Source organism: Fistularia commersonii, chromosome 32 (genome assembly GCF_037954325.1).
Source record: "Fistularia commersonii isolate RoL2024-O1a breed Wild chromosome 32, RoL_Fcom_v1.0, whole genome shotgun sequence".
NCBI classification, from domain to species: domain Eukaryota; kingdom Metazoa; phylum Chordata; class Actinopteri; order Syngnathiformes; family Fistulariidae; genus Fistularia; species Fistularia commersonii.
Genome location: NC_141315.1, coordinates 11,670,993 through 11,694,463, shown reverse-complemented (window position 1 = coordinate 11,694,463; position 23,471 = coordinate 11,670,993). Strand labels below are relative to the sequence as shown.

Sequence of the window (23,471 nt, the reverse complement as noted above, 5' to 3'; positions counted from 1 at the left end):
CCCGTCTGTTACCTAAAGCAGTTTCTTGAAGGTGCTCAGGTCCTCTGTGATTGGTGCTCAGGTCCTCGCACCCAGCTTTGTGATTGGTGCTCGTGACCCCACCGCCTCTCAGCTCGGAGAGGTAAAGAACTTCCTGCCCGGCTCGGCGAACCCGCTGAGGAGGACAGGCGGGCGGCGGGTTAGCTCCAGGAGGAGACCGGGTCGTCGGGTCAGGAGGTCAAACTGGACTCACGAGTTCCGGAGGGATCCCCTCGGCGGGGCGCCGGCCGGGGCGCCATGGTAACCGCGGAGCTCCGGGGACGTCAGGGGTCGGAACAGGCGGACTGGAAGAGCCGTGACATCGTCGGGTGAAGGCTCCGCCCACACGGGAACTCAGACGCTTGCGGGATCACGCACGCACAGCGGGCCGAGCCAATCGGCTGCCTCCGACCTCCTCGGCCAGCGTGAGCTCACCAGTACCTGGGCCGTGGCCGTCCTGGCTGCCGGAGGAGGTCTGCACGGCCAGGACGCGTCTCCAGTGGTCCTCGGGGAGGGACAGCAGGAGGGACACCACCTGGGAGAAGACAAGGTCACGGCCAGGTCTCACACACACACACACACACACACACACACACACACACACACACACACACACACACACACACACACACACACACACACACACACACACACACACACACACACACACACACACACACACACACACACACACACACACACACACACACACACACACACACACACACACACACACACACACACACACACACACACCCCTCTGAGGACCCCCCCCACCTTTGGCTGCATGGCGGTGTCCCTCACAATGGTGGACGGAGAAGGTTTGGGCATCCCGTGGCCCACCAGCGTGGGCCCGAAGACCCGGGACAGGTTGTTCCGGTCCATCTGACAGGCGGGGCTCCTCATCACTCTGAGGACACGTGGCGTCACGTGCTGCCCGCCGAGGACCAGGAGTTCCATGAAGGTCTGCGCAGCTCTTACCTGTGGAGGTGGAGCATGAGGAAGGCCAGCGTGTCCCCGTTGACCTTCGGCAGCTCGGCCACCGCCCGGAACATGAGGGCCGCCCCGTTTTCATCGTCGTTCTTCTCTGAGGGACGGGCCGCGGACGGTCAGAAGGTCCGTTACAAGGCGGCGGGGCGAGGAACGCCATCTGCGTCCGCACGTCCTCGCCAGGCGGGCGTCTAGTGGCGCGAGCGGAACGTACCTGAGGCCTCCATGAAGGCGCGGTGCAGGCGGAAAGTGACGAGCGGCTCCCTCAGTCTGCGCAGGAAGTCCTTGAGGAGGCCACAGATGACGTGGACGTCCGACACCTTGCCGAGCTGCAGCTGGTTCTTCCCTCCGAGGAACCTCTGGCGGAGTTCCCTCACCTGCCGCTCCCCCCCTGGGACCCGGTACAGCCCCCTCTGCGGGAACGGGGACCTTCTCAGCACCTTCTCCGGGCGCACCTGGACCGTCTAATCCCAGGGCCTCATCCACACCTCCTCCCCTCCACCAATCCAAGGCCAGAAGGCCGACGGATGAGAGCAGGTTACCTCCGCCAGGCCCCGCCTCTCAATCTCCTTCACGCACTCCACGAGCAGAGGAGGAACCCTGGGATGGGTCCGAGGGGCGAAGGCCTCCAGCAGCTCCTGGAGGCACAGACGTCCGATCAGCAGACGGACCTCGGCGCATCCGGAAGCCTCGGGCTGTTACCTCCTGAGCCGGACCTCCTGCCGCCGAGGGAGAGCAGCTGTCGGAGCATCGCGGCTTGCACTCCGGGTGGAGAACCAGGTGGCAGATCCGGCACTTCGCCGCCAACTTCCCGAAGCGGATCCGTTTCCCACAGGGCGAGCAGGTCTCCGGGCGGATCACCTGCAGGAGGACCGGGAGGTGAGGAGGACCAGGAGGACGAGGTTGTGAGGAGGTGAGGAGGACGACGAGGACCACCAGTAGGACCAGGAGGACGAGGAGGACCGAGAGGACCAGAGGGATGAGGAAGAGAAGGATGACCAGGAGGACCAGAAGGACCAGGAAGATGAGGAGGACGAGGAGGACCAAGAGGATGAGGAAGATGAGGAGGACCAGGAAGATGAGGAGGACCAGGAAGATGAGGAGGACCAGGAAGATGAGGACCACCAAGAGGATGAGGAAGATGAGGAGGACCAGGAGGATGAGGAAGATGAGGAGGACCAGGAGGGTGAGGAGGACCAAGAGGATGACGGAGATGAGGAGGACCAGGAGGACCAAGAGGATGAGGAGGAACAAGAGGATGAGGAGGACCAAGAGGATGAGGAAGATGAGGAGGACCAGGAGGACGAGGAAGATGAGGAGGACGAGGAAGATGAGGAGGATGAGGACGACGAGGAAGATGAGGAGGATGAGGAAGATGAGGAAGATGAGGAGGACGAGGAAGATGAGGAGGACCAGGAAGATGAGGAGGACGAGGAGGACCAAGAGGATGAGGAAGATGAGGAGGATCAGGAAGATGAGGAGGACCAGGAGGACCAGAAGGACCAGGAAGATGAGGAGGACGAGGAGGACCAGGAGGACCAGGAAGATGAGGACCACCAGTAGGACCAGGAGGACGAGGAGGACCAAGAGTACCAGAGGGATGAGGAAGATGAGGAGGACCAGGAGGACCAGAAGGACCAGGAAGATGAGGAAGATGAGGAGGACCAGGAGGATGAGGAAGATGAGGAGGACCAGGAGGGCGAGGAGGACCAAGAGGATGACGGAGATGAGGAGGACCAGGAGGATGAGGAGGACCAAGAGGATGAGGAGGACCAAGAGGATGAGGAAGATGAGGAGGATGAGGAAGATGAGGAGGACGAGGAAGATGAGGAGGACGAGGAAGATGAGGAGGACCAGGAGGACCAAGAGGATGAGGAAGATGAGGATCAGGAAGATGAGGACGAGGAGGACCAGGAGGACGAGGAGGACCAGGAAGATGAGGAGGACCAGGACGACAAGGAGACGACAAGGAGACGACAAACAGAAGGTCCGTACGGTTTTGGAGAGGAACAGATGCCTCTGAGGTCTCTGGGCTCTGGACGGCTCCACCGTCACCCCTGGACCACCTTCTTCTGCCGGAAACCACACCGAGGTCTGGTCTGGGAGAGAAGGTTCAGAGATCCTGAAGCAGGTTCCTATCTGGTCTGGTCGCAGAGGGACTGAGCGACAGGGTTGAACTGACCTCCACCTCCTTCTCCTTCTTCCCCACCGCCTTCTCTTTCTCCACCTCCTGTGGTGGAGGAGGACGCTCCCCCCGAGACGCTGCATGGCATCTTCTCAGCTTCCTGCGTGATGTCCACCACCATGTGGATCTGACCTCTGTCCGGGGTCATCACTGATGCCTTCACAATGGTCTCCACCTCCTGTCAGAAGAATCCACAGCTGTAAAGACGCGTACGACCAAACCCCGGATGATGACCGGAACCCAGAGCTTCCTTCAAGGTTCCAGGAGGTGAAACATTCCCAGCCTGGACTTGAACCCTGGAGATGCCTGCATCAGCCCCGCACGCCAGCAGAAGGCACTCTGAGGAACAGCGGCTTCTCACCTTCTCCACAGCTCTCCTCTCCAGCAGCTCGGCCGAGACGTTCCCACCCCTCCCTCGCTTTCCGACGGCGGCGCCGAGAACAACGCCCATGGAGGACCTCTGCAGAACATCGGGGAGGAAGGTCAACGGGGGACGGCTCGGGGTCAAACATCAGCCCAAGGAGCAACCCTGGTCTGTGCACCACCTTCACACCTTCCAACATGGACACCTGGACCTTCTCCTGGAAGGCCACTGGTTTCCAAGGATACGCTGCCCACTCCTGTCAATCATCTGCTGGCCTTGTCTTCTTCTGGTACAGACACCCTTCCACCCCATCACTGACACACACACACACACACAAGTCTTCCTATGCTCCTCTCCCAGGGACACACACACACACACACACACACACACACACACACACACACACACACACACACACACACACACACACACACACACACACACACACACACACACACACACACACACACACACACAAACACACAAACACACAAACACACACACACACACACACAAACACACACACACACACACACTTACCCTCCTCTCCCGGGCCCTGGACCTCAGGGGTTTGATCACAGTTGTGTCCAAATCCTGAAAAATCAGCCCCAATGTGGGTTTCTTGTGGAGGCTTGGAGTTCTACAGAGCGGCGGAGATGTTCCGGGAGCCTCACCACGTCGTCGTCCGTGCGGTCGTAGCTGATGTCCGAGTGCGACAAGAAGGAGGACTCGTCGATGGCCGTCAGTCTGAGAGACGGACCCGGAGAGCCACGGTGAGCGGGAGACCAGAACGCTGGCGGAGATGCTCAGAAGGTCGGCGCCGCTCACCGCTTGCTGCTGCGGTGCAAAGTCACATTTGGTCCTTTGTGGTCGAAGGTCGCCAGGAGGGACTTCTGCTCATCGTTCAGGCAGGCGCTGGATCTGTTGTCATGGACCAGGATGTCACACATCAGCTGCATCTGCCGCTGCTGTCCCAACACAAGAGAAGATGTTCCTCAGAGAGCCTCTCCTCTCCTCCTGACCATCAGCTAGCATCCGCCACGGTGGAACCTCAGGACCCGTTCCACGGCATCTTCTCCGTTGTTGCTGAACTACCACCTGGTACTTCGGTTTCCACCCTCGGACACACCCTTCGTCATCTGCGGACCCCCAGATAAGACCGGGAGGTCTTCATCGTCCGAGGGTCTTCAAGTGAAGGTGGCGGTCAGGAGTGTTTTGAGAAGATGTCGAGATCGTTTGAAGCACATCAAACATGCAGGAAACAAAAGCCAAAGCCGAACTTATGTAACACTTTTGGAAAAAACAACAAACGCCGAAGTCCTGAAGACATAAAGTAACAGTCTCCACCTTTGGGCTGCTCCCTCCAGGTCCACGGCCAATCACCTGCCACCACCTCACCATCTCCTCTAACTCCAACCACCTCCCTGTCCTCCTTCCTTCCATCCATGAGCCTCCTCTCTGTTCTTCCTCCAGACCTTAGCATCCTTCTACCCAGATCTTCTCCATGCCTCCTCTTTCCATGTCCAAACCATCTCAGTGTGACTTTATGTCCAGAACATCTACCATGTGCCGTCCCTCTGTTGGACTCCACCCTCCTCATTCACAAAGAGAACCTCCACACCTTCATTACTTTCTAGTCTTCTCCTCAGTGCCTCTAACCCAGACACCACGGCTGCTCTCACCTCCTCCTCCAGAGGAGAGAAACACCTGACTGGAAGCAAAAGTGACGATGTTCTGAGGTGACATCCCGACCGTGGGACAGAGATAGTTCTGAATCTGGGCTTTCACTGACCAGGTACTGGAAGTCTCTCTCCAGTCTGTATCTCTTCTTCATCTCCACGTCCAGCTGGTTCCTGGTGTGTTTCAGTTTGACCTCCAGCGCCGCTTTGGCCACATCTGACTTCACCAGCAGCTCCTTGTACTTCTTCAGCTCCAGCTCAGCGTGCAGCCACTGCTTCCTGACCACCTCGAAGTTCTTGGCCACCTCCATGAAGTCTGAGAGACAGAGGCAAGAAGGTCAGGTCGCCCGCCGAACTCGAGGCCGTGCAGTGGCGGGGGGAGAACCTCACCCAGCTCGGTGCTCAGCGCGTTCTCCTCCAGCGCGATCCGTTGAAGGCACAGGGCCAGCATCTCCTCCACGATCAGCCGAGACTCGGCCATTGTCCACGAACACCTCCCCGGGCCAGGAGGAACCTTCACTGGTAGAAAGGTGGATATACTGTGTGTCCAGGAGACCAGGTGGAAAGGTAGTAAGGCTAGAAGCTTAGGAGCAGCTTTAAGTTGTACTATTATGGTACTGACAAGAAGAGACATGGAGTAGGAGTTATCTTGAAGGAGGAGTTTGTTAGGAACGTTCTGGAGATGAAAAGAATTTCAAATAGACTCATGAGTCCGAAACTGGAAATTGAAGGTGTGATGCTCAATGTTGTTAGTGGCTATGAACCACAGGTGGGATGTGAATCTGAAGAGATGGAGAAGTTCTGGAATGAGTGGATGAAGTGATGCAGAATATTCCCAGAAATGAGAGAGTGGTCATTGGTGCAGACTTCAATGGACATGTCGGTGAAGGCAATAGAGGGGATGAAGAAGTGATGGGCAGATTTGGTATCCAGGATAGGAATGCAGAGGGACAGGTGGTGGTAGATTTTGCAAAAAGGATGGAAATGGCTGTAGTGAACACCTTTTTCCAGAAAAAACAGGAACATAGGGTAACTTATAAGAGCGGAGGTAGGAGCACGCAGGTAGACTACATCTTGTATAGACGAGGAAACCTGAAAGAGATCAGTGACTGCAAAGTAGTTGTAGGTGAGAGTGTAGTCAGACAGCAAAGGATGGTGGTTTGTAGGATGACCCGCATCAAGTTCAAGTCCCCGGTGCTCGCCTACCGGCCGGTGAATAACACAACCCCATCATATCTTCACGATATGGTCAAGCCACATGTCCCTACCCGTCCCCTCCAATCTGCCACCTCTCGGCGACCGTCCACCCCATCACTCCGAGCCCCCGGCTGCCGATCCAACCGGTCTCGGCTCTTTTCGATCTTGGCTCCTCAGTGGTGGAAAGAACTCCCAGAAAAGGTCAGAACAGCGGGGTCGCTGCCCATCTTCCACCGTGAGCTGAAAACGTACCTCTTCACCGTTTTCAGCCCCCCCAAAAAAACAAAGAAATGAATGTGTGTATGTATATGGTTTTGAGATGGCTATTTGGTAGAGTGGTGACTTCTGAATAACGACTACTAGTACTGTGGATCTTCGGTGATTGAATTGCAATTTTTGTAAGTCGCTTTGGATAAAAGCGTCTGCTGAATGACTGGAATGTAACGTCATGTAATGACTCTGGTGACAAGGAAGATGAAGAGGACAAAGGCAGAGCAGAGGACAAAGTGGTGGAAGCTGAAAAGGGAGGAGCGTTGCATGGTTTTCAGGGAGGATTTGAGAAAGGCTTGTGGTTGTCAGGGTGAGCTTCCAGATGATTGGACAACTACAGCTCGTGTTATCAGGGAGACAGGTAGAAGAGTACTTGGTGTGTCATCTGGAAGGAAAGTAGATAAGGAGAGTTGGTGGTGGAATGAGGAAGAGCAGGAGTATATACAGAGAAAGTGGTTAGCAAAGAAGAAGTGGGAAATCTGGAGTGGCTGAGAAGTATGTTAGACTGGTGCAGGACTTGTATGCTCGCTGTGAGACGGTGGTCAGGTGTGCTGTAGGGGTAACAGAGAAGTTCAAGGTGGAGGTGGGACTCCATCAGCAATCAGCTCTGAGCCCCTTCTTGTTTACAGTGGTGATGGACAGGCTGACAGATGAGGTTAGACAGGAATCCCCATGGACCATGATGTTTGCAGATGACATTGTGATCTGCAGTGAGAGCAGACAACAGGTAGAGGAACATCTAGAGAGGTGGAGGTATGCTCTGGAAAGGAGAGTAATGAAAGTTAGTCACAGCAAGACAGAATATATGTGTGTGAACGAGAGGAACTCGGGTGGAGCGGTGAGGCTACAGGGAGTGGAGATCAAGAAGCTGGAGGATTTCAGGTACTTGGGGTCAACAGTCCAGAGCGTAGGAGAGTGTGGAAAAGAGGTGAAGAGACGGGTCCAAGCAGGTTGGAATGGGTGGAGAAAAGTGTCAGCGGTACTATGTGATAGAAGACTTTCAGCCAGAATGAAAGGAAAGGTGTACAAGACAGTGGTGAGACCAGCGATGATGTTTGATCTAGAAACTGTTCCAATGACCAAAAGACAGCAGGCAGAACTGGAGGTTGCAAAGATGAGGATGTTGAGGTTCTCTTTGGGAGTGACCAGGATGGAGAGGATCAGGAATGAGTCTATCAGAGGAACAGCACATGTTAGATGTTTTGGAGAGAAGGTCAGAGAAGCCAGACTGAGATGGTTGGGTCATGGACAGAGGAGGGATAGAGAATATATTGGTAGACGGATGCTGGAATTGGAGCTGCCAGGCAAGAGGTCTGGAGGAAGACCAAAGAGAAGATTTATGGACGTAGTGAGAGAAGATATGAAGGTAGTTGGTGTGAGAGAGGAGGATCCAGAGAATAGGGTTAGATGGAGAAGGTGGACTGGCTGTGGCGACACCGGAAGGGAAAAGGCGAAGGGCGAAGAAGGAGGAGATGGCGCTTTGTGACGCTTCCAGCGGGAGCTCCCCGGAGCCCTGACCCGCTCCGCGGAGCCCCGGGCTCGGTCAGCTGTCCTCACTCGCCACGGCGAGCTCAGGTTCACGGTCTCTGCTTCCGGTATGTAAACGGCGCATATAGCTGTCGCTAAAAGCAGCGAGAGTCAAAGCCGTTCGTTTCCCTCGGTGTCCCGAAGATCGATCGGAGAGTCGGTGATCAATCGATAATCAAGTTATTAGCAAGAGAAGGTCTTGGAACTCACATGCTGACGTTCCAGGACGCAGACCGGTGGCGGCTAACGCCGGCAGCTAACGCTAGCGGCTAGCGGCTAAAAGCGACCGGCCGTGTTTATGCTCACGTGCCGTTTTTAGCCGGCGCGCCAAACATGACGTCACAGCATGGAGTCTCGTTTTGATTGGACGGAAATAGAAAATGCGTCAGCGGCCAGCTGACCGGAATAATGCCACTAACAATTATAATAAGAATGATACATTATTATTTTTATCGTTTGTAGATGCCTCTTGTACGGGTCAGCTGACCGGAATAATGCTAATAACAATTATAATAAAAATAATACATTATTATTATTGTTAGTAGTTGCCTCTTGTAAGGGTCTGCTGACTGTAATAGCACTACTAATAATTACAATAAAAATAAAAAATATATATTATTGTTAGTAGTTTCCTCTAGTATGGGTAAGCTGATCATCTTCACTTAGAAAACAGGATGAGCTCATTCAACACCTCAACATGCGTGTGTGTGTTTGTTCCAGAGTGTCTGTTCCTGTGTGTTTAAGTGTGTGTGTCTGTTCCAGATTGTGTGTGTGTGTGTGTGTCTGAATGTGTGTCTGTCTGTTCCTGTATGTGTGTGTGTTTGTGCCCGTGTCTGTTCCTGTATGAGTGTTTCTGTGTCTTTCTTTCTGTTCCTGAGTGTATGTCCGTGTGTTTGTGTGTGTGTTTGTCTGTCTGTCTGTTCCAGAGTGTGTATGTGTGTTCGTCTGTCCCTGTGTGCATCTTCCTGTATGTCTGCTTGTGTGTCTGTCTGTCTGTCCCTGAGAGTGTGTGTGTTTGTCTGTCCCTGTGTGTGTGGTTGTCGGTCTGTTCCAGAGTGTGTGTGTGTCTGGTCCTGAGTGTGTGTCTGTGTGTGTGTGTGAGTGTGTGTCTGTTCCAGAGAGTTTGTGTGAGTGTGTGTGTGTGTCTGTTCTTGAGCGTGTGTGTGTGTGTGTGTGTGTGTGTGTGCGTCTGTCTGTTCTAGTGCGTGTGTGTGTGTGTCTTTCTGTCTGTGTGTGTGTGTGTGTGTGTGTCTGCTCCTGAGCATGTGTGTGTGTGTGTGTCTGTCTGTACTAGTGTGTGTGTGTGTGCATGTGTCTTCCTGTATGTGTGTGTGTCTGTTCCTGAGTGTGTGTGTGTCTGTCTGTCCCTCTGTGTGTGTGTGTGTGTGTGTGTGTGTCTGTCTGTCCCTGTATGTGTGGTTGTCCGTCTGTTCCAGAGTGTGTGTGTGTCTGGTCCTGAGTGTGTGTCTGTGTCTGTCTGTTCCAGAGAGTGTGCGTCTTTCTGTCCCTGTGTGTGTGTGCGTGTCTTCCTGTATCTGTGTGTGTGTCTGACTGTCTTTTCCCGAGTGTGTGTGTGTTATGTAACATTATTTCTGCTCCTGTCACTCAGAGCTCATAGTGTTTGTTGTGTCTGCAGGTTTCCATGGTGATGAAGCTGGTGATGATGTCACAGAATAAATCAGATCAAGCGGTGGTCATGTGATGAGTGACCTCACGGCGAGCCTGTGCACGGCGCCCTGACCCGTCAGGCAGCAGCAGGAGGCGTCCGATCGGGCGGCGGCTCGCTGAAACTCCGTCTCGGCCCGGCCGGCGCCACCATCTTCTTCCAGATGAGTTCGGGTCGACCGGCCGGAGGTCGTCTCCTTCAGATGTCACGTGTCGGAGCTGTAATCTGACGGGCTGTTGTCCCATCACCAGATTAAATTCCCGTTATGCAACTAATCCGCCCGCTTTCTGGCCGGAGGGATCAGTTCCTCGGCAACCGGGTCAGAAGTGTTTCCACGGACAGCGACGAACAGAGGAAGACGTCCCGTCGGCCGCTCCTGGGGAGAACCCATCTCATGGCCGACCCGCTGCCAAGGCCACTTCCTGTGACCAGGGACAGGAAAAACCCTCGGGAGTCCGGGACCTTCAAACTAGTCCTTCTTTGATTTGTCGCCCAGACTCGAAAATAAACCGCAAACAAAATACACCGGTGAACTGAATAGCGACCCAAACTCCACGCGACTGTGGAAATATTGCTTTTATTGTGAAAATACACAGAAGCCGTCACTCCCTGCCTCAAACACATGACACCGCCATCCTCCTCCCCTTTGGCCGCCCGGTGCTGAAGCCACGGCCTCCGTTCGCGGCCGATGGCCCGCGGAGCTCCGGGCAGGCGTCTAAAGTTCGTTGGAAAAGGTTTGAACGGAGATGCGGCTGAACGCATCACGGCTCAACCCTGCCCCTTCATCTCCAGTCCCCACACACACACACACACACACACACACACACACACACACACACACACACACACACACACACACACACACACACACACACACACACACACACACACACACACACACACACACCTGAAGAACGCTCAACCGCTTCACAAGCCGACAGGAAGTACAGCTTTAGCAGTTTCTGAATCAAGGGGCTAACATTTGCTGCAAAGAATAAGCTAGCTCTGGCATTAGCATCAGAAGCAGGCGGAGGCTCGTACCAGGCAGACGGACGTGCTGATTCACCTCAGACAGAAGGTCAGCCGGTGGGCGGAGCCCGCAGTTACACTTCGTAACGAGGGATCTCAGCATGTTCTCGGTGAGGGCGGAAATGTTCCCCGGACGGAGTCGGTCAGTCCACGGTGGGTCGCTAACGTGGCGGTAAGTGGTCGCTTCACGTGGAATTGCTGGCATGAAAGTGCCGGAGAAGGTGCTGCAGGGTTAGCGTGAGCTCGTTGGAGGGAGGGGGGTCGACATGGCTTGGAATTCCTTTTCTTGAAAAAAACCACTTTATTTATTTATTCAAATCTGTAAGAAAAGCCAGTTAAAAAAGTCCCGCTTATCACAGGCGCCTGGCTCTTTGGTCCACTCGGAGGGAAGGTGGTCTCCTGGTGTGACGCCGTGAGTCCTGGGGGACACGGCCTGGCGTCCAGCTCGGACGCCATCTGATGTCGTCAGAGGGCTAAAGTGACCGGAGATAAAGTGTCGGGTGACCAGGACGGTGTCCTGGGCTTCTTCGGTGCGGTAAAAACAGGCGTCACCAGTACGGGGTAGCCATCTGCTCCCAGCTCTCCCAGCTCTTCCAGCCGGAGAAGATGCCAGATGACATCCTGGGACTTCCAAGAGGGTCCGCCTCCGCTCCTTTGCCATCCTTCTGGATCGGGAGCCCAGACGGAGCTTCTGGAACCCCGGTCAGGCCGCTGCTCAGGTCCCTCGGCATGAGCCGGTAGTTGGTCCCCTGGTTGTTGTCCCAGAAGGTCTGATCCTGTGTCTGGTACTTAATGCAAAACTCCACGCCTTGTTTCAGGCCCGGGATCTCTGGGACTGGGACGGAGAAGAAGAAGGTGTCGTAGTCTCCGCAGCCGTAGACGTTGTCGAGGTAGCAACAAGGAACGTCCAGGAAGGAACGCCACGAATCGAAGGTGATCCGGACGGCGACGCGCTTCTCAAAGCAGATGTTGCGGACCTGCACGGTTCCGGACAGCAGGTAGTCTTGGACCACACAGGTCTCCAGGCAGACCCGCTGAAGTCGGAGTCTGTTCCTGAGGTCCAGGTAGTCTGAGGCCGGCTGGGGGAAGTCCAGAGCCAGTCGGGGTCCTTTGTCTGAGTCTGCAAGAGAGCAAAGAATACGAAGATGAGACTGTTCATCGGCATTGTGGTCCTGAGGTTCTGAGCTGGTTGGACTTGGTGCTAATCATGGTATGAGAGAAGTTGTCCAGAGTAAGAAATCTCCTCAACGGCAGATGTTCCCTCGCTTTCTGGTGCCCACGTCTGCTTTGGTCTGATCCTGCTGGAAATCTGACCCTTTAAAGAAGATCTCCTGGGAACCCAGCTGAGATGTGCAGGAGACTTTTAGGAACCCAAGGAGATGAAACAGGGTCGGAGGAGGACAGAAAGACACACACTTACTGGAACAGACAGACACACAGACACACACTCAGGACCGGACACACACACACTCTGGAACAGACGGACAACCCAAACGCACACGTGGGCGCCGGTCGGTCGCCAGCTCGCCGAAGAACCGGGAGCGACCGCGACCGCCCTTCCCCGAGCTGGTCCTCGGCGGGTCAATGACGACACGGACCAAGATGAAGAAGACCAAGTTCTGACCTCTCTGCTGCGACGGCGCGCCCGGCTCGGCGGCGCCCCCCGGCTGGCTCGGGCGGAGCCGCGGCCCTTCCGGCGGCTCGTCCTCGGCCTGGTGGAAGGTGTGGATGGCGGTGAGAGCCAGGCCGCGGGCGTCTGCGAACACCACGCTCTTCTTCTGCTTCCTGCGCAGCCACGCCGCCCCGTCCTCCCCTGCGGCGCGGCCGCACGCCAAGGCGTCGCCGCAGCGACCCGAGGCCAGGCAGGGTCGCAGAGGTCCGCAGCGCAGCGACAGGCCGGCGAGGGAACGGCGGTCGTCATGGTGACGGAGGAAGGAGTTCAACGGCGGCGAGCTGGTGAGGCAGATCGTCACGGCGACGTCCACGGGCATGATAGGAGTCGAACCCCCGGCACGAGGGTCCAGCATGGGGAGGAACCTGAGGAGAAACAGAACCCGTGAAGTTGGTGGGACAGAGACTGACAACGCAATACCAGCGGTCATCTTCTAACCACCATCCTCGTCATTATTGTCATTCATCCCAAAGACGTGAGCGTACGCCTGGATGGAGGATGGAAGAGGAGGAGGAGACCAGTGCTCCTCCTTCTCCTTCTTCTCCTCCACTCATCCTCTCATCCAGCAGCCCAGCTGTGATTGGCCCAGAGGATTCACCTGGACCAATCAAGCGGCCTCATGCAAAGACATACAACATTCACACGTCTGGACGATGCAGGTTCTCCACTGAACCTCCTGCATGTTCTTGTCTGTGGGAGGAATCCCAGCAGACGCCTGGACACAGAGAGGAACCCTGTGGGAACCCCAAGCTCCGCCGCTCACAGAAAATGTCCTTCGTTCAAAGTCTTTGCACCGCAAACCTCTGGCCTCCTCCTGGGCTCAGAGTGGACCAGGTCCATCTTCTTCTGAGAGACATTCTTACTCAAGGAGCCTGGAGAACCCAGGAGAACCCGGGAGAACCCTAAGGTGGAGCCCTGGTGCGGTCCGTTCCCTTATCCTGACCCAGACCCGACTGTCGGGACCCTAATGCCAACCCTGAGGTCCGGTCCGGTCCGGTCCCTCACCCTCCAGCCGGTCCTTCATCCTCTGATCCAGTCCAGTCCTAGCCCTCCTGTCTGGTCCCTCACCCTCCAGTCCGGTTCTTCGCCCTCCGATCCGATCTCTAGACCTCCGGTCTGGTCCAGTGCCTCACCCTCTGGTCCGATCTCTCGTCCTCAAGTCAGGTCCAGTCCGTCACCCACCGGCCCGGTCCGTAACCCTGCGGTCCGACCTCTAGCCCTAGAGTCCGGTCCGCTCCGACGTCTAGCCCTAGAGTCCGGTACGGTCCAGTCCGGTCCGGTCCGGTCCCTCACCCTCCGCTCCGACCTCCAGCCCTAGAGTCCGGTCCGGTCCGGTCCGGTCCCTCACCCTCCGCTCCGACCTCCAGCCCTATTGTCCGGTCCGGTCCGTAACCCTTTCCCTAAGCCGAACCCGACCCGCCGCTGTGGCGCAGTCGGACGTCTCACCTGCTGCGTTGTTGAGAAGTTTCTCTCCGGTGGATTTCTGTAGAATCCCGGCGGGCCGGGGCCCCGGTCGGCTAGGGACCCGGTCCGGCGGAGACGGTCCCGGTCCGCCTGGCTGGAGTCCCGGTCCCGGTCCCGGTCCGTCAGGGTCCCGCTGCTCCGGCGCGAAGCCTCGCCTCTCCCTCGTCTCACTTTTCAGCCATTTTAGGAATGAACGGAGGCGCAGTTCGGCTGTGCACGAAGCCCCGCCCCCTTGACGGCGAAAGGGGCACCGCAGCCAATCGGCGCCGTGGTTCGACTTGGGTCCTCTGTGTTGACCAATCAGACGAAAGCTCTTCCGCAAAAAGTTCTTGGGAGGCGCCGTGAGGGCGCACTGTGCCCTGACGGCGGGCTGGCAGGCTGGAGGCTGGCGGGATGACGTCAGAGGAGGCGCGTCCATGCGGGGTCACGTGGGAGGCCAGAACCGTGGGCTGGGTGGCTAAGCTAAGCTAAGCTAAGCTATGTCAAGCTAAACTGGAATAACTCAGGAAACAGGGCACGTTAAAAAGTAGAACAGAGATGAATGAAAAAACAATAACATGATGGAGCGACATGCAGCGAGGCGTTTCCTTGGTTCCTCACCTTCTCCTGCGCTGCTCCGAATTTACGTCAAGCTGCTTCGAGGTGAAAATGATCTTTAGGGCCCGGGATCACTGCCGAGAAACCCAGGAGGACATCGGTCGAGAAGCTCTTCCTTTGAGTCTACGGTCTCAGACTCTGGAGCTCCCGGACGTCGGATACGTCCGACGTGAGCCACCGCGATGATGTTCTCCTACTTCGAGGTCACAACGCAGAGGACCGGGTCCTCGGCGACGTCTCGGGTCCGAGTCAGAACCTGAGGCGGAACTGAACTTTGACCTTCGAGCTGATTGGACAGGAGCCTTTAGTCGGTTTGACAGGGAAAATGAATTCAGCCCTTCATTTGCGTGAACCTCTCGTAGGGTCAAGGGTTGAAAAGCACGTCTCGATATCCCGACGTCCGATCGGTGAGACCGGACTTCCTCACTCAGGTGCTCTGGAACTGCCGGACAAAGTTCTGGTGGTTTATTGCAGAACAACTGGGCGGATGGAAGAGCCTCACGACAACAACACCGAAGATATTCATAATATAATACTGGGTTTATTGCTGTTCGGGTTGAGAAGACACGCAAAAAACGCTGCCGTCGTTCAACACTTTGGTTACATCGTCTGCATAGAAACAACAAAGTCATAAGTGCTTACGGAGATTTGTGCAAAACAGAGTAATACTGTCAAATATCAGAGAACTTGAGCGCAACTAGAACACGCGGTCGCGTCGTGGCCTCGCTCTCCCAGTGCGGCTTCAAACCGAAGTCGGGCCGGGGAACGGCGTACCGTGGAAACTGACAATCGGAGGCACCGCGCGTGGCTCTGCTGCTCGGCCGACCGACCGCAACTCATCGTGGAGCTCCGGATCCACGGAGAGCGTGCAAAGAAGCCAGACACCCCTGTAGGCCTCTGGCCGGGGTCGGCCATACCGCGAGTATGGCTTTGAAAGCGCCGTCGTAGAAACTTCGCCAGAAGGATCCTGCCAGGTGTAGCGCTCAACACGCAGAAGGTTCTGCTCCCTCGTGGACGTTCAGAGAACCTTAGCATCGAACCAAACCGCGGCTCGATGGAACCTAATCGACGAGTCTTTCCTCACAGAAACGAAGCATGTCCTTCTCCTTGTCTCCTGAACGTCAGGTGCAGGAACCCGACCCGGAACAAAGAGGGTCCTGGGACGAAGCAGCAGAGCAACGTGTTGTGCGGTGAATTCACATCTAAAAGAAAAGTTTCATTCATGGCTTCAACAGTGCAACCGAGTCCACCCTGATAGCAGAAGACGGGACTTCATCTTCATCGAGACAGATGTAAACATCAGCCGCTCCTCGTTCTTCATCCGATGCCGTGGCCGAGCGTTGGTCGACCTAAGGAGACCGGCGTCGCCCGGTTATATATTTTTGGCTGTAGCTCCTCCTCTTCCTCTTCCTCTTCCTCCACCACCCTTCCTCTAGAGGCAGATGTTGATCTGTTTGGCCAGCTCCCGGTCCAGGTCATGGATCAGAGTGTCAAAGTCCTTCAGACTGAGCCGACAATTAAAAGGAGCGTCGAAATCCATGAACTCTTCGACGAAGAGATCGGACGCTCCTCCCCCTCCTCCGCCTCCCGCCGGCAGCCAGGCCTCCTTCTTGTCTTCCTCTTCTTCGTCCACGCTGCCTGGAACAACGTAGAACCGGACGGCGTCATTGCTTCGGCCGGAGGGTTTGCTCTCCCGGGGATTCGAGGCCCGGAGCCAGAAAAAGCAGCCGGTCCGTCCTGGAGCGACGCCACATTTACCTGCATCGCTGTCACTTCCTGCCACCTCGTCGTAGTCGGCGTCGTGTCCGGAAAGAAGCTCCCGTCCGCAGACGCTCCAGTCCCCGGCGTACCGATTGATGGGCGGCGGGCTCTCCAGCCGGGCCAGGCCCCCCCGCCCTCGCCGAGACACCACCACCTCCTCCAAGGAGTGGGCGGGCAGAGCCAGCACCGGGAGGCGTTGGTGCTGCTGGACGAGGATGGGGGAGGGGGGCGGGGAGGTCTTGCTCGGCTCCCTGAGGGTCGGCACTGGGGGGAGAAAGCGGGGGGGGGGGGGTCAGCGATCCGTCAGAACGACGTCTTCCTTTGCGTCCCGAAGCTCCGAGCCAGAAGACCCGAGCTGCTTCTCACCTGGCCACAGCTGCAGCAGGTAGTGCAGAGCCTCGATGTGTCGTTTGAAATCCACCGCGCTCGCCATCTCCTCGCCGTGGCCGCCGCCCTTCCCTCCCCCTCGCTTCCCCCCCGGCCCCCGCCAGGCCTCCTGGGTCGGGGTGAGGAGCACCGGGCCGAAGCATACGGCCAGGTTCTGGTGTGTCATCCTGTTGAGGGAGCTGAAGGAGGCCACCAGGCTGAGGTGGTCCAGCAGCAGAGACAAGGTGGCCTGGAGAGAATCCAACACGTGACGGGCCGCGACGTCGAAGGCTGACCGGACGGGACCGATCGCACCGATCGATATCCGATACGGCGCCGCGGAACTGGTTTACCTTCTCCGGTGGGGGCAGACAGGACAACAGGTTCACGGTGCTCTGGGCCAGCTCGGGGTCGGGGCTCAGAGCCGGGGGGCGCAGAATCATGGCCTCTCGGACGACCCGGTACAACGTCCTGGTGATGAGAGGAGACGGCAGCTCCCGCAGGTAGTCCTTCAGGATTCCTGAGGAGAGACCGGAGTTTCACCGGAGGAGCTGTTAGAGAGTCCAGCGACGACGCGGAGGAGTCCAGGGATCGGACCGGTTCGGCCATCGGAGTCCGATCAGAGTCGTCCGAGAACCCGAGACCCTCGGACAGCAGAGGACCTTCTGCTCTCCCGCCGATCTCAAAGACTGACGCGTCGTCGAAGCCGCGAAGTTCTGTAGGTGTTGATTCTGCCGAACCCACCTGTGATGACATTGATGTCTGGGTAGAGGTCCTCGCTGAGGCACACGGCCGAACTGTTCCTCTCGAACCAATCCCTGAGCTCCTTCTTCACCGCAGCGGAACCACACAGACGGTAAAGACCCACCACCTGAGGGACAAAGGCACCGACCGTGACCTTCTGCCACCTGAAGGTCAGACCCTCACACACGGGTGGGGAACTGAAGAGCTGCAGCGCTCTGAGGTCTGGACCGTCCAGGTACCTTCAGTCCTCGACGCTCAATCTCCGCCACGCTCTTCTGGATCAGTAAAGGCACCGGGGATGCCGATCCCTCTTCCTCCACAAGGCGGTGCAGGTCCACCCCGAACACGTTGCCCGGTCCCGTCGACTCGCTGCCGCGCTGTGGAGACAAACGGGAGGGGAGGGTTCGGACCGGCCGGCACCCGGAGGGCGCGGCGGACTCGTCCTCGGCAGGTTACCTGCGTGTCCCAGTTTTCCTGCAAGGACAGCTTGACGTAGAGGAGCCCTCGAGGCTCCAGCTTCACGCAGAGCTGCTGACTGCGACTCCCTGACGGACAAGAGCACCGGAGGTCATCGGCCGCGAACCCCCGACCCTGACGGGAAGCGGTCTGCCGAACCCCACCTTTGAAGAGCGGCGGGATGGAGACTCCGCCCAAACAGCACACCCTGTTCCTGGTTGGACGGTCAGCACTCGTTACGGAGTCCGTCTCCGCTTTGGTCCCGCCCGCTGCTTGCTGATTGGCTGCATAAAAAGCGGCAGTTAGATTTTTGCGGCGTTCAACGGAGCTCTTCAGAACACGAAGAACAGCCGCGCTATGAGCCGCCACGCTCTCGTCGGCCGGTCGCCGGGCCATCGGCAAAGTCCCCGTCGGTCATCGGCTGTCGGGCCACGCCGGCTGGGATCGGGTGTCAAATACCTGGAGTTAAAACCACCACCCGCAGCTGCCGCGCCCTCTCCAGCTCCAGGTGGAAGGCATGGTTTAAGGAGAGGGCGGAGCCTCGCAGGGTCAGGAGGGCGGTCCTCGCTCGGGTCACGCCATCAATCTGGATGGCGACAAAAACCTCTTTACTGTCAGACCTGTGAGGGGGAGAAAGCAGCGTCTTAGCCTCTGTTAGCCCTTCTAGCATCAACATCGTTCTCGCCGTCAGGTCTTAGAAGTCAGTGTTTGCGGTGTCCGCTGGCGTGTTCGCCCCGAGGTGAGGTTACCTGCTGGTCTTCATCTCCTCCAGCCCCAGGAGGTGCACGGTCAGCAAGCCCGTCACCCGCTGGCTGCTCCGCGGGGGGTCGGAGCCCACGTACAGCCGGAAGGAGCTCACGTCGCACGGCGTTTCCGAGGCCAGAGGCTGAGCCGCCTGTTGCCGCGGCAACAGCTCAGGCGAGTCTCCGTCGCTGAGGTAACCTTTAAGGGAGAAGAAGATTTCAGAGCGTTTCTGTGCAACCGGCGCTCTAAAACCCGCCTCCGAAGGATACCAGAGGACAAACTCATTCCAGGCGACACATTTCCACCGTGACCTTTGACATCCCCTGGACCACCTTGTGTTCTTCTGATCCAGACTCCACCCCAGCTGTCACTGAGACCCTAACCCCAACCACCGGAGGGTGCCTCCCGCCCGGCTTGGTTTCGTTTGACGATATGTGAGAAGGGCAAAGACCCGTCACCACAGCGATTCAGATGCTGGTCAAAGAGAGGAGAGGTCAGCGGATCACGGCAGCAGGTCTCCTCCTGCTGGGCTCAGACCTGCCGCCATGTCGCTTGACAGCTCAACCCCTTCCTTCTTCTCCTTCATCTTAGATCAGCTCCCTTCAGGGTCCCCACGGCGAGTCTCCTCCTCGTCTTCTTCTCACACCAGCCTAACCTCCTTCATGTCGCCACAAACCTCAGAGTTTGACATCAGACAGTCGGCTGAAAAGTGGCTGCTCATGAAGGAGACCTCGAACCACCAGCGAGGTTCTGGCAGCCCGATCGGCGAGCTGATCTCGTCTTCACTGACCGTGGCAGGCGTGCGGCCGAGGCTGGCGGGGCCGGACCTCCGGAGCGGATCGCTCGCTCTTACAGAAGGCGTCGGATACCGATTGTTGTTGTTCTACCAGAGAAGTAAATTTGTGTCGACACGTCGGCGTCACGACGGTCCGATGGGTTGGGAACGATCAGAGGGGTTCGGATGGTCGAGCGATCCGAGTCCGAGCCCGGGGCCGGGTTCAACCGCGAACAGAAGGACTGAGTCCATACCTCCTTTTCCTGCTGTGCGTCCTCGTGAAGACCGGCGCAGAGGCCTGGCCGGAGGGGCGGAGGTGTCCAGATGGTATTTGCTGATCACGTTCTGGTCGGACTGCATGATGCTCTTGGAGGTCGTCTCTTCGCCGCACGCTTGCCGCCGACCGCGAGACGACGAGCGGAGGCTGAGTTTTCTCCGCAGCTCCGGGAGCTTCTTCATCTTCATAGAGAGTCTCCTCACCGTCCCCGGAGAGCGGAGCCTGTCCATCACACCGCCTTTCTTCTGGGAGGCCGGGCTGGAGTCGGAGGGAGGCGAGTCTGACAGGAAGAGCGGGGGTGTTAGCAGCCGCCGCCGTCGGACGCCGCCGCCGTCGCGGGCAGATGCCGCTCACCTGTGTTCTCAGCGACGATGACGTCGGGCAGGGCGCCGGCGCTCGGAACCGCAGCCTCGAGCGGACAGTCCTTGCCGCCGCCGTCGGAAGAGCCGGCGCGTACCATCTGCTCTGCTCTGGCGTCTCCAGAGCCGGACCGCTGGAACGCTCTCCCCTCCTCTTCTGGGCCCCTTCTGGTCTGATGTCTGAGGTCCTTCTCTCGGTGGACCCACACCTCCTGGTCCCTGCGGGGCCCGGCCGCGTCCTCCTCCTCTGGGATGGGGTTGTACCAGATATTGTTGGCGCTCTCCGGCGGCGGTCCGCGGGTTTCATCCGAGGCCTGGGATTTCCCCGAGGCCAGAACCCACGCTCTGCTGCTGCGGTCCAGACTCTGGAGGTAGGCTCGCTGGCCGGACAGCTTGGTGCTCGCAGCAGGTCCGGGGAGGTACGGAGGGGCGTCCGGCGCCACGGGGGACTTTGCGGAGACGCCGGGGGCCGCTTCCCGGGAAGGACTCTTGTCGGCCGACGGATCGACGGGGGGTAAAAGAGAAGTCGGGGTCAAAGTTCACTTTCCGATGAGCTCCGGAAAACAAGAGCCACGCCGGATATACCTTCAGGTACCTGATCATTGGGCCGCCTCGGACCGCGGGCCCTCTGGTGCGGAGGGGAGGCGTCTCCGGTCGAGGGACTCGACAGGGAAGTGGGCGGAGCTACGGAGGCCTGTCGGACCCACTGCTGCTTCTTAGCGACCGTGACGTGGACGCAGGAGGCCGCGAGGGAGTCCGAGTCCGCCGCCGGCGTGTCGGACGTCAGCGGGTCCTGGAGGACGCCGTCGGACTGGACCGGCCCATCTGGAGGAGAAACCCACAGGCCGCTTCATCTCCAAACCAGAGCCGGCTCTGAATCCCCAGACCCGGTTCGATCCCGGTCCAGAATCAAGTCCACGAGTCTGGATCCAAAGACTAACCCCGTCCACAGACGGAGCGGGCGGGAGTCCGGAAGGTCCCGTCCGAATTCTGCTCCCGAACCCGGTTTGTTTCAGGTTCCACACGTTCGACTTTAACAAACAGTCGTTTTAAAGAAGTAGGTCTTCAGGCAGGAAGTGACGTTCTTCACTTCCTGCCGGTTGCCCGCGGACCTTCTCAACAACCCTGTGTGTGTGTGTGTGTGTGTGTTAATGTGGCTAATAATAGCCCATCTGTTTCCAATGCCACACAGCAGGGCAGATGCTGACTGAGGAGACGGGGGAGGAGTGTGTGCAGATGAATAAGCAGTGTGTCTGTGGCTGAATGACGTCTCTGTATTAAAGAGTAAACACAGCCTCTATTCACTATTCATCTTTAAATACACAGACCGGCCCGGGGGGGGGTTAGCACCGAGGCTACGCTAACGCTCAGCCACGCTCGCTACCGGTGAACTCTGACCTCCGAGCCGTCGCCGACGAACCCGGAGCGGCGCCGGGAACTGGACCGGGAACGGTCGGCTCCGGAGGGCTGCCCCGCACCCGGACCAGGACCAGGACCCGGAACCCGGAACCCAGAACCCACCGGGCGGAGCAGGAGGGGCGTGGCCTGCTTGGGGCTCGTACCCGGGCCAGATGAAGAAACATTTTCCTCTGCTGTTTCCACACAGTGACTGAGGTTTGGAACACACACACACAAGTTTAGGAGTGAGTGTGTAAGAGAGTCTGTGTGTGTGTGTCTGTCTGTCCTGTCTGTGTCCCTGAATGTGTGTGTGACCCTGCTCCAAGAACTTTGCTTGCCGTTAAACACCCCTGTAGAAGGCTGAAGGGGTCGCCATGGAAACTATGTCAGCCAATCAGGGTCCAGGGCTGACAGTGTGGTCAACGATGACATTTTTTCAGATGTTTAAACAACAAGCCCTGCCTGATGGTCCAAAGATCTCCTTCACCTTCCCGGCCCGAGAGACAGCAGCCGGAGGTGGAGACGTCCAACACCAACGTCCTCATGGCGAAGCTAAGAACGAATCACCTCTGTGGAGCTTCCAGACCCCCAGCAGATCAGAAGCAGAACCTCCTTGGACGTGTCCATTGTCCACCCGACCAAAGATCAACCAGACCTTCTGGTCTCCACTCCACGCTTCAGGTCACAGGACCTGAGCTTCAAGAGAGCTTCAAGGATGACTGTTTACTTCTGCATCCTGTCTGTGCGTCTGTCTCTCTCTCTCTTTCACACACACACACACACACACACACACACACACACACACACACACACACACACACACACACACACCACACACACACACACTGTGTGGCTCATTATCAAAACCATCAAGCAACGCCTGACACTGGGTTCCTCCGATTGACACACGTCTTCACACACAGTGAGATATAAACAGGACACACACACACACACACACACACACACACACACACACACACACACACACACACAGGGCTAATGACAGGAAGTGGTCAGCTGACCCAGTTAGCCTGCAGGAAACCGAACATTAGCTTGCTGCTGCTGATGATTAGAACCTGGACCTTTAGCTCACAACAGTCCTGCTTCTGGAGAGACTTCTCGCTTCAGTCCAGGACTTGAAGACAATCAGATGTTTGTTTGAGAGTCATGAGAAGGTTCAGTCTGCTGAGGAGGAGGATGAAGGTGTGTGTGTGTGTGTATGTGTGTGTGTGTGTGTGTGTGTCACCTCTCATCTCTTTCCTTCTTCTGCTCCTGTGCTTCAGCCTGGAGAAGGTTCTCTTGAGGAGCGGCTCGGCCATGGTGGCCCCGTCGACGAGGTCCTGGGGTCCTCTGGTGGTCATGTGTTGGGACGCGGTGACATGGTGGTCCTGCCGTTCATCGGAGTCTGAGCTGCTGAACAGGAAATGAATTCCTTACATTCTTTCCCAAACTCCCTCCTCCTCGTCCTCCTCTTTCTCCTCCCACTCTCCTCCCTCCTCTGCGTGGGAGGAGGTCCTCACCAGCTGCAGCCTGGGAAATGCAGTCTTCTGGCCTGAAGGTCCGAGGAGCCCCGCCGGGTCGGTTTCAGCCTGCGGACCAAAGTCGGGGTGCCAGAAGATCTTTGCGGCAGGACGTTCCTGAAGCGGCAGCTCGGCGGTTTCTTCTCATCTGACCGTCCTGGAGTTCAAGGTTGGTCTTCGTTAAGAGGCTTCCTGTCCTTCTTCTTGACCTCGGATCCGGAGTCCGCGAGACCCTCTCCCTGTCGTCGGTCAGGCCGAGGTCCATCCCGAGACCGTGGAGTTCTGAGGACCAGCGGCAGAAACAGAGAGGTCACCTGAACCCTCCGTGAAGCTGTCCCTCACACACACACCTCTGCAGATTCACGATTGTCCACCAGGAGGCGCCAGCACTTTGCAGAAGATCTCTGGGCTAC

The 23,471-nt window shown here is 57.4% G+C and overlaps 3 protein-coding genes across 3 annotated transcripts; all 3 read right to left on the bottom strand.

Annotated features, from left to right (window-relative positions):
* Positions 1 to 341: 341 nt before the first annotated feature.
* Positions 342 to 5,717, bottom strand: LOC147215557 (rac GTPase-activating protein 1). Its single transcript, XM_086139521.1, has 14 exons — positions 5,627 to 5,717; positions 5,350 to 5,552; positions 4,386 to 4,525; positions 4,232 to 4,304; positions 4,098 to 4,151; positions 3,555 to 3,653; positions 3,236 to 3,371; positions 3,004 to 3,107; positions 1,711 to 1,869; positions 1,551 to 1,646; positions 1,223 to 1,421; positions 1,000 to 1,105; positions 796 to 928; positions 342 to 553 (listed from the first exon to the last, which is right to left on the bottom strand). The coding sequence occupies exons 1-14, from the start codon at positions 5,715 to 5,717 to the stop codon at positions 389 to 391; spliced, it is 1,758 nt and encodes a 585-aa protein (XP_085995647.1). The 3' UTR covers positions 342 to 388.
* Positions 5,718 to 10,459: 4,742 nt separating this feature from the next.
* LOC147215556 (protein phosphatase 1 regulatory subunit 3C-B-like) lies at positions 10,460 to 14,250 on the bottom strand. Its single transcript, XM_086139806.1, has 3 exons — positions 14,044 to 14,250; positions 12,550 to 12,962; positions 10,460 to 12,045 (listed from the first exon to the last, which is right to left on the bottom strand). Exons 2-3 carry the CDS (start codon positions 12,950 to 12,952, stop codon positions 11,474 to 11,476), a joined length of 975 nt encoding a protein of 324 aa, XP_085995932.1. The 5' UTR covers positions 12,953 to 12,962; positions 14,044 to 14,250; the 3' UTR covers positions 10,460 to 11,473.
* Positions 14,251 to 15,179: 929 nt separating this feature from the next.
* syde1 (synapse defective Rho GTPase homolog 1) lies at positions 15,180 to 22,963 on the bottom strand. The gene is made up of 14 exons (XM_086139763.1): positions 22,785 to 22,963; positions 20,736 to 20,965; positions 20,136 to 20,628; positions 19,759 to 20,061; positions 18,735 to 18,927; positions 18,445 to 18,605; positions 18,150 to 18,269; positions 17,986 to 18,074; positions 17,769 to 17,906; positions 17,530 to 17,656; positions 17,139 to 17,305; positions 16,786 to 17,035; positions 16,417 to 16,683; positions 15,180 to 16,296 (listed from the first exon to the last, which is right to left on the bottom strand). Exons 1-14 carry the CDS (start codon positions 22,897 to 22,899, stop codon positions 16,091 to 16,093), a joined length of 2,859 nt encoding a protein of 952 aa, XP_085995889.1. The 5' UTR covers positions 22,900 to 22,963; the 3' UTR covers positions 15,180 to 16,090.
* Positions 22,964 to 23,471: the final 508 nt, after the last annotated feature.

Coding starts and splice junctions, on each gene's coding strand:
- LOC147215557 (XM_086139521.1), bottom strand. CDS start 5,717: ATGGCCGAGTCTCGGCTGATCGTGGAGGAGATGCTGGCCCTGTGCCTT. Junction 5,553..5,626: donor CGCGCTGAGCACCGAGCTGG/GTGAGGTTCTCC, acceptor TCTGTCTCTCAG/ACTTCATGGAGGTGGCCAAG. Junction 1,870..3,003: donor ATCTGTTCCTCTCCAAAACC/GTACGGACCTTC, acceptor GTCCTCCTGCAG/GTGATCCGCCCGGAGACCTG.
- LOC147215556 (XM_086139806.1), bottom strand. CDS start 12,952: ATGCTGGACCCTCGTGCCGGGGGTTCGACTCCTATCATGCCCGTGGAC. Junction 12,046..12,549: donor CGCGCCGTCGCAGCAGAGAG/GTCAGAACTTGG, acceptor GCTCTCTTGCAG/ACTCAGACAAAGGACCCCGA.
- syde1 (XM_086139763.1), bottom strand. CDS start 22,899: ATGACCACCAGAGGACCCCAGGACCTCGTCGACGGGGCCACCATGGCC. Junction 20,966..22,784: donor AAGAAGGAAAGAGATGAGAG/GTGACACACACA, acceptor TTTCTCCTCCAG/ATGGGCCGGTCCAGTCCGAC. Junction 18,928..19,758: donor ACGCACAGCAGGAAAAGGAG/GTATGGACTCAG, acceptor TCTCCCTTAAAG/GTTACCTCAGCGACGGAGAC.